Source organism: Ziziphus jujuba, chromosome 5, assembly GCF_031755915.1.
Source record: "Ziziphus jujuba cultivar Dongzao chromosome 5, ASM3175591v1".
NCBI classification, from domain to species: domain Eukaryota; kingdom Viridiplantae; phylum Streptophyta; class Magnoliopsida; order Rosales; family Rhamnaceae; genus Ziziphus; species Ziziphus jujuba.
Window position 1 is genome coordinate 12,023,782 of NC_083383.1, and position 9,688 is coordinate 12,033,469.

Here is a 9,688-nt window from a genome sequence, read left to right on the forward strand (position 1 = left end):
CAAAACGTTCTGCATTTTATTAGTCTAGTCCATTCTCCTCCAACCATAGAGGTAGGGAAAAAAGAGAAAGAAAAAAAAAAATGGTGATGAGATTGCTGATTCTTTCAAGCATTTTGACATGGGTTGTGGTGGGAAGCTGTGTGGTCCATGAAAATGAGGCTGAAGTACATGAAAATGAGATTGAAGTACATGAAGATCTTCAAGCACCATCAATGGCACCCTCGAAAGATTGCTCGGTGGTGATATATGATATGGCAGATTGTGTGCCTTACTTGAGCGATGGTAGCAAGAAAACAAAGCCTGACCATTCATGCTGCTCAGGGTTTGAGACGGTGATAGAAACCAGTGCTGATTGTATTTGTGAAGCTCTAAAGAAAAGTGGTCAAATGGGTATCCAATTAAATCTCACAAGAGCTATTGCTTTGCCTAGTGCTTGTGGCGTTTCTGCATCACCTCTTAAGAATTGTCACCGTGAGTCACTTTCATAAATTTGATTTTAATTTCTTTTATGTTGTTTTAAGTCATATTTAATTGTTATTTTAAAATGCTTGGTTCATTAATTGGTTATCTGGTTTTCATTCTCTATTTTATATCAACAGTCCCCAATGTGCCACCTCGTTCAAGCCCTGGTATGTTTTTACTATGATAATTAATTTGCTTTTTTCTCTTCTCAAATATTTGACTTTTTTTTTTCTTTTTTCCTTTGAAAAAACAAATCATTAAGTGTATATATATATATATATATATATCTTTTTTTTAACTGATAATCATGGAGTCTCTATCAGATATAACTGCCCTTATGATAATCATTTAAATACTTATAAGTTTGGTTTTATTAATTATTAATTTGAATGAAATCATAAATTAATTATGTGATAATGGTCTCGCAGTTAATCCTCCAAAACCATCACCAGAAACTGCTCCACCTCCAAAATCACCGGAGCCACCATCATCTTCTGACACGTCAGCACCGACGCCCTCATCTGGCAAAGGAGGTGGTGGAAAAGCTGCTCAAGCCCCAGCACCATCTTCGGCTGCACACATTAATGGAACTCCTTCACTGGTAGTATTAGCAGCTTCTTTTGTAGTTAGTGTTAGTATTTTTATTCTTGCTTTTGGACACGCCCATTGATTTATGGTAGTTTTAGAGTAAATTAAACTGTGTTGTTTTAGCTGATTTAGTTTTTGATTTTTGGTTTTCAAATAATTTGTGGTGACAACTAGATTCTAGTATATTTTGTTGAAAAAAAATTACAAATTTAGCTGTCAAATTAGGTATTTTTCTTATTGGTTTTTTGTTATTTTATCATTATTAGTACATAATTTTGCTGCAGAGGTTTGTTTTGCAAATATATTTGCATGTGAATTCGGTTTTCAAATTTAATGAACATTTAGGTTTAAGATATAATATTATGCTACATGTGGGTTTAAATTTTAAAACGTGCATGATTGGGTTTATCACAATACCACATGTTACTGCATCTTTTTTACATAATATTGCAAAATCTAACATAATTAAATCTTAATAAATAAATAAAAATATTGTTTTGGTGGGGCGGATAAATCATCAAAGAGAAATGTAAAAACAAAATTAATTTTTTGGTGGGCCACTACAAAAATGCTTCTTTTAAAAAGGATATAATAGTTTTTCAAAGGAAGCAATCCAATTGAATAATTTTGCAATCAAAATAATAACCTCTAATGTTAATGATCCAGTTTTGGATTTTGTAATTAATTATTAAATATAAACGAGAATCACATTATATAATATAAATAGATTTTGTAATTAGTTATTAAATATAAACGAGAATCACATTATATAATATAAATAGTACTGGTTGCAAGATTCTTATGATCATGTAAGACATTTCTGTTTAATCTATTTCAGTTTGTTTAATATAAAGGTCAGTTTTTTAGCTGACACAAACTTCTATGATTATTATAATCAAATTATTGTTATTTTTTACTTTGGTTTTTTAAGATATCGCTCATCATCATTAATTGTTTTAAAATGACAAGTAGGATAGTTAACAATGCTGATAAGCCTCTTCCAGAATTATTTTTCATAATGATCTTATAAAATCACATGGAAAATTAATTAATTTTGTTAAAAATTAATTTAATTAATGAAGTTATTGAATCAACCATATTTTATAAGGATAAGATCCTCCTATGTCTAGGGAGGATCTCAATTTATATTTAATCAAATTGTGTTATGTCAAAAATTTGATCTGAAGGTTTGTTTTTTATCATGTTATCATTGGAAATAACTCTATCATCCATCAATTAGTATCAATTACCTTTATGATTTAGAATTAAAAATGAAAAAAGTTTTTTTTGTAATTCAAAAAGCACTTTATACAGTTTCATAAACATTTAAGTTATCAAAAAACCCTTATTCAATTTCTCAATTTTTTTTAAAAATTGATTTTTAGTATCTTTCCTCTTTCTCTCCCAAACCATAAACCACACATTGAGAGAGATACCGGTGCTAGAGGAACACCATAAACCCATGAAGTTTTCTGATCATTTTCACTGTAAACATCCAGTAGTAATCGTCAAGCCCATCCAACTACGCGTCTCTCTTTCTCTCTTTTACTGGTTATTCCCTTGTGCTACTTTTCTGCCTCTTCTTCTTCTTCTTTCCACAACTCACTATTACCATAAGACAGTTTCCCTTCGGCGCATGTTAAAAGCCTCCTCCATTCCAAGCGCATCAAAGGATAGGTCTCCAAAGGAGCAATCTTTGAGCACCTAATTCACATGACCGAGTTCACCCAACAACTTGGGCTCATTACTTAAGTCCTTGCATTAATAAATAAATAAATAAATAAAAAATAACAAACGTAAAGTTTTAGTTTTGACGTTTAAAAGCTTAAAATAAAAATAAAAATAATATATATATATATATATATATATATATATATATATATTCAATAAGGATTAGGGATTTTATGGTAACATAAATGTTTAAAGGCTGTGTAGAGATAATTTTGCATTACAACTAGAATTTCTCTTAAAAATGGAACAATTAAATATGACAATTTTAAATAAACTTGCCAATTTATTACTTTCTTGTTTTAAAAACAATCCCAAGTATTTTTAATTGTATTAAAAAATTAGATATAAATCAAGTAAAGTAAAAATTACATATAAAATTTAAAGCAAGAATTATATAACGGAATTAAATAATTTTCAACCAATTTTAGTGGTTTGAGAAATACTCATAAAATATTTTATTATCATTTAACCGATTAATTTTTTTTTCTCCATATACATTATAAAAATTATAATAAATTACATATAACCCCCAAATTATTTGACATTTTCAAATAACCCTTTGATATTTAGAAAACCCCTCAACTTATTAAAAATTTATAAGTAATATATGTATATACACATAATAAAACCTCTATAAATGAACATCCATAAAACTATAAAAAAAAAAATTATTCACTTAAAGAGGTTATTAATTTATCAATAAATAAATAATTTATTGATTTATTGATAAATAAATATTTATTAATTTAAAATCAATTTTATAATAATTTTATGAAATAATTTAACTAACTATATAATATATTTAATAAAGAAAAATATCAATGGTTAATCAAATCTAAAATCACGGGATTAATCATCATTCAATCAACAAATAAAGAAAAAATAATTAATATAGAGAATTTCATCATACAAAAAAATCTATTAATGGAAGAAATCATACTAATAAATGCAAAGAAAACAATTGTTCACTTGGCTAATTAATGGACTCTCTACTAATGAAAAATTTTGAATCTATTGATACTTATTGTGAAGTCCCACATCGGTTGAAAAGGGTAATGAAACATGACTTATAAGCGTGTGGATACTTTTTTCTTGTGAGACCTTCCTATGAGGGAACGTAAAACTGTGCGGACTGAGCCCAAAGCGAATAATATCATGATTGGGCTTGGAAGCCCGTGCCAGTGAGACTGGTAGGTAGGGGTTGGAAGATGATTCCCCCTAACCATTGTGAGGCCTTTTAAAACTTTGAGGGCTGGGTTGTAAGAGGATTTTCCAAGCCCAAAGAGGACAATATCACATGCGGGTGGTCTGGGCTGTTACAGATGGTATCAGAGCCAGTACCCGGATCGGTGTGCCAGCGAGGACACTGAATCCCAAGGGGGGAGGATTGTGAAGTCTCACATCGGTTGGAAAGGGGAATGAAATATGGCTTATAAGCGTGTGGATAAGGCCTTCCCATGAGGGAACGTAAAATCATGTGGGCTGGGCCTAAAGCGGACAATATCGTGATTGGGCCATAAGCCTGTGCCAGTGGGATTGATAGGTAGGGGTTGGAAGAGGATTCCCCCTAACCATTGCGAGGCGTTTTAAAACCTTAAGGGCTGGATTGTAAGAGGATTTTTCAGGTCCAAAGAGAACAATATCGCATGCAGGTAGTCTGGGCTGTTATACATATTCTAAAATTTGAGAAGTTAACACATTTCATTTAAGCTTTCTTAGAATCCGTTTGATATAACTGATGAAAATAGAGCTTTGATCTGTGGAGATTTGTATAATTGATCTTTTTGTAAAAAAAAAACTTTTATTAAAAAGCTAATAAGTGTTTGGTTGTAAATAAAAAAACTGTATTAAATGCTTATTAAATTTTCCTATAAGGTAAAAAAAAAAAAAAAAAAAAAAATTTAGAGAAGCTCAAAATTTGTACTTCTCTAAAACAGCTTAAAAAAACTTATTTTTTGGTCAATAAGTACTTTTGGGTTTTTCTAAAACAATTTTAAAAAGTTCATTTTGTCTATAAATACTTATTGATTTTTGCCAAACATATTTATTTTTTTATAAAAGAGCTTTTAACCCTCAAATAGAATTTTTAAGCTAAAAAAAAATGCTGCCAAACAAAACCTAAAAGGAGTGTGTATGATTTTTATAGGCTTGGTTAAGTGGTAAATTTATTGAGTATACACTTTCATATCCTAAGTTCAAATATTGGTTTGGGTTTAAATCCCCTTCCCTTATTTATAATTAAAAAAATAATAATATTGACTTGGATTTAAATCCCCCTCCCTCATTTGTAATTAAAAAAAAAAAAAAGAATGAATGATGATTGGCTCAAATTGAGATCCTTCATTTTCTAGTGAAATGGAAAGGATCTTTATCCATTTTGAAACCAATATTAAGGGTATTCATTGGCTCGAAATCAACCTATGTTGACAATAACCAATCTGATCCAATTACTAATTGTTTTATATTTTTCAACTCAATCTAAATAAATTTCTAAATCAAATTCAGCTTAATTAAATTTGATAATAATTGATTCGCACTGGATTGGAAAATCAATTTAAGATTGAATTTGAACTTGTGTTTATAAACTTTGAGATTTAGAATTTTATATATTAAATAGCTAAAACTTTGAATTTTGACTTTTTTTACTAGGGTAAAATAGCCAAATTTTTAATTAAAATTTCTTTAATATCTTAAAAAATGAAAATATTTATTTTTATAATAAGATAAAAAATAATATTGATTAAAGTAATATATCAAATACAACTGATTTTTTAATTAAATTAAACAAAAAAAAATTATTAATTACTTTTAAATATATACTCTTAATTATTAATATTTTCATTGATTTGGTTTGGATTAGTTTCATCAGATTGAAACCGAATCACACTAATCTAATTATCAACTTTAAGTTTTTTGAACCGATTCAATTCAATTACATCCGTCTTGTTAGATTCCATATCCCTATTTTCTATTAGACATTCCTCAATAACACAGCTATTTTTGTTGTTAAATCACCAAAAACATTCTGTTTAATTTAGGCATGCTTCTTTTTACCAGTTAAATTTATGGCTGGTAAAGAAGAGAGCTCATTCTTTGTGATACTTAATCTAAAATTTTAGGATTCAACACATTTCATTTAAAAAAAGCTTTTTTAAAAGGAGTGTGTATGATTTTTATAGGCTTGGTTCAATTATAAATTTATTGAGTATACACTTTCAGATCCAAAGTTCAAATACTGACTTGGGTTTAAATTCCCTTCCCTCATTTATAATTAAATATATATATATATATATATATATATATATATATATATATATATATATATATATATATATATATATTGACCTGGATTTAAATCCCCCTCCCTCATTTGTAATTAAAAAAAAACAAAAAAACAAAAAAGAGTGCATACAGATCTAATTAATTGAATATTTAATAAAATGTAATTTTTTATTGAAAGTAGCTAAAAATATGATTGTGAACATTAGGAGTGGGCAAAAACCGACCTGACCCGACAAAACCGACCAAACCGAAGAATTTGGGTCGGTTTGGATTGGTTTTTATTGTTTAGTCGGTTTGGATCGGGTTATACATATAAAAATGTTAGATTTTCGGTTCGGGTTACGGGTTGGAAGGAATTTTAACCCACCCAACCCGAACCGAACCGTTTCATACCCAAAGAGCCATTTTGCAAAAATTATTTTTATTAAATTATTTCTATGAAATTTTGTAAGCCATTGATCTCTCACCATCTAATTACCACCGTTGGATTTCAAGATGAAAACACAATACACAACAGTGATAGCACTCAACAGTCAACACAATCTCAGATTCTCACAAAACGAAATTGAAGCCCTAGCATTCGCGTCGCCAGTCGCCACTCGCAGGCAGCATCCTCCGGCCAGCCACCACCCGATTGAACTCCCAAGCAACGCCACCACTTGAACAACAGCCGGCACCGGACCCAGTCCACTCGTCGCCCTCTCACCGATCGCCATTCGCCACCACTCGTCGCCCTCCCAAGTCCCAAGCTCTGCAGGTAAAAATCATTATATTTCTTATTATTATTATTATAGTGATTATTGATTGATTGAAATTGAAAGGAAATCTTTCATAATTTTATTTTATTTCGAGTTAGCAACTTCTATTTTATTTTTTTTTCGTTCCTTTCTTCTTCCCTTCGGATTGGAAAATTAAATAGATCTTTGCATCTCACAATTCATGCTAAGGAGGCAATTCATAAAATCTTTTGTCCCAGTTAAAACTTAAAGCTTGGTCTACACAATTTCACACATGGTCCCAGTTAAAAATCATGCTAAGGATCTTGTTTTTCTTTCATGATTTTAGCTTTTTGTGAATTAGCTATTTCAAGTCTGACTTCCCACTTTAAGTTTAAGATGCATGGACGTTCACCTACATCAGCAGGACAAATAATTTAGCTTCCAGAAGAAACGAACAAACTGAATGGTCAGGTACCTTGAAAAAAAATCAATTTAGCTTCTAAGAACTTTCTTGTCCAACCAAGGAGAAATTGCAAGTTACAAGCCATGGAGATTTTAAATATTAACGGGGGAAGAGCCATGTGTAAAAAAATGGAAGTTATATTTATGTTACCATTAGGAGAGATGAATCTATCTCACACGCACACGCACACACACTCACATTTATATCCTTCTTTGAAAGGGTTATCGGAGTGTTTAAAAAATTTGTCCTTCTATGTCCAGTTATTAAGAACATCATATTTGCTTAAGTTTATAATCATGTAAATCTGGTTGGTTTCTTTCACATTGATGCTCGTAACTGACCGAAGATAACAAATTTTTGTGGTTATATATGTGTTTTTCGAGTATGATTCTAAAGCTTAAAATTTCTTGCAAATGTTAAATATATGTTATTGATCTGCTGGGATGCTAGGGTGCATTGCCAAGAAAGTGGTGAAGAAAGCTCAGAAACAGAAACAGTTTATTCCCTTAAATGCCACATATCACACGAAGTGAACCATTTGCATGAAGGTTTAAAGCATGTAAGTGCAATCATATCTGTGAAATTCTTCTTTTGTCTGATAATATGACCTATATGAATAACTTTTTGTGTTATTTCTATTTGCAGATTGAGTTGGTCTTGCTGATACCTTTAACTTTGTCTATATTGATTTATGCCCCAAATAATTGTTATGTAGGGTTTAAAATCAGAGTTGGAGAAGAATTCTCCTTCTTTGGGGCGTAGTGCAATTTACTTGAAGGAGGCTCGTATCACTGGCCTGCCAAGGTACACATGGCTCTTCCCCCGTTAATATTTAAAATCTCCATGGCTTGTAACTTGCAATTTCTCCTTGGTTGGACAAGAAAGTTCTTAGAAGCTAAATTGATTTTTTTTCAAGGTACCTGACCGTTAGTTGTGTATGACAAATTTTATTAAATTCAACTGTTGAAAATGCATAATAGGATTAAAGTGACAAAAAACTATAGTTCAGGGGGCAATATGATACTTTTTGTAGTTTGAGGGTTAGAGTGGAAAATGGGTAATAGTTTAGGGGGGCTAAGTGTATTTAACCCTGTTTTTAACTGCCTAAGTATTTGGTGCTGGAATGCTTAGGAATGTTCCATTATTTAATAAAGTACTTAGGACCATGTTTTTGCTTACTTTGAAAACCATTTAGACTGGTGGTTTTTGAATTTTGAATGGTGTTTACTAGGAAGCAGTAACGAAGATTCTTTTTTATTAATATTAAAAGGATTAGCATCTTCCACCTGTAGTCTTTTAGCTAGTTCCTCTTATGTTTACATATATCAATAATTATCAATTGTTGGCATTTACCAGGAAAGCATATACAACTTTTTATCGGGTAAGAATTTTTTTTATTATTATTATTTGTAATTTTATTTTTATTATCTATTTTAGAGTTTTTAGAATTTTTTAGTAATATTTACAACTTCTTTTAGCTTACTAATTAATCTAATATCATATTTTAATTTGTTTAGGAGCATCTTGGGTTACAAAACAAAGTTTACCTCCACCTAATTGATATATGATTACTTGGTAAGTTTGTTGTTAATTCCAAATCATCAATTATCTTTTAAGTTAGATAATATTTTAGTAATACACTTAATGTTTATTGATTGCTAATTCTTTACATTTAATGCTTAATGTTTAATGTTTATTTATAATTTTAATGTTTGTTGAAGGATGAATGGAATTTGGTTTATTGAGGTAGTGAGCTTGTGGTTGCTGCTGGTGGCTTTTCATGCAATGGAGAATGTGGAAGAAAACAATATTTAAACTAATTTTTATTTTTATGGATTATTAGTTTATTTAATTATAAGTTTATTTTAAAATTTTAGATTTCAAATATGGGTTGTATTTTATTTTGTAGATAATAATGGTTGTAGACTTGTTATATACTTTATTTGTTGATGTATGGTTTATAATTGGGTGGTGGTAGTTGTAGATTTGTATTATAGTTGTATGATTATGTGTTGTATTATTTAATATGTTTGATGCTTAATAATTAACTTATTTGGTATTTTTGTTTAGGTGGATGGATGTATGTTAAAATTATTTAATTTAAAGAATAATTTGAAAAGAATATCTAATTTAAAATATAGATTGATGATTAAAAAGGTCTAAAATTTTTTTTATACAATTTTGGTCCAAAAAATACCAAATTCGAAATATATATATATATATATATATACAATTTGGGCCGAGGCCCAACACGAAGCCCAGACCGGCCCAACCCGCAAATCCAACCCAAACCGATCAAGTATGGTCGGTTCGATTCGGTTCAGTTTTTGTATTGGGTTCGATTCGGTTCGGTTATGTAACCAATCCAAACCGAATTGGTCGGTTAGGTTTAAAAAAACCCCAAAAACCGAACCAATCCGCACCGAGCCCACCCCTAGCGAAC

General features: G+C 30.1%; 1 protein-coding gene and 1 long non-coding RNA gene across 2 annotated transcripts; both read left to right on the forward strand.

The window, feature by feature from the left end:
• LOC107420949 (non-specific lipid transfer protein GPI-anchored 11-like) lies at positions 1–1,300 on the forward strand. The gene is made up of 3 exons (XM_048476380.2): positions 1–471; positions 600–629; positions 891–1,300. Exons 1-3 carry the CDS (start codon positions 81–83, stop codon positions 1,130–1,132), a joined length of 663 nt encoding a protein of 220 aa, XP_048332337.1. The 5' UTR covers positions 1–80; the 3' UTR covers positions 1,133–1,300.
• A 7,368-nt stretch (positions 1,301–8,668) lies between these two features.
• LOC132803929 (uncharacterized) lies at positions 8,669–9,320 on the forward strand. Its single transcript, XR_009639218.1, has 2 exons — positions 8,669–8,820; positions 8,967–9,320. It is a non-coding gene; the product is annotated as an uncharacterized LOC132803929 (long non-coding RNA).
• Positions 9,321–9,688: the final 368 nt, after the last annotated feature.

What these genes read in the sequence shown, in the direction of transcription:
- LOC107420949 (XM_048476380.2), top strand. Translation starts at nt 81, where the DNA reads ATGGTGATGAGATTGCTGATTCTTTCAAGCATTTTGACATGGGTTGTG. An exon ending in ACCTCTTAAGAATTGTCACC is followed by an intron (nt 472 to 599) that starts GTGAGTCACTTT and finishes TTATATCAACAG; the next exon opens with TCCCCAATGTGCCACCTCGT. An exon ending in GCCACCTCGTTCAAGCCCTG is followed by an intron (nt 630 to 890) that starts GTATGTTTTTAC and finishes ATGGTCTCGCAG; the next exon opens with TTAATCCTCCAAAACCATCA.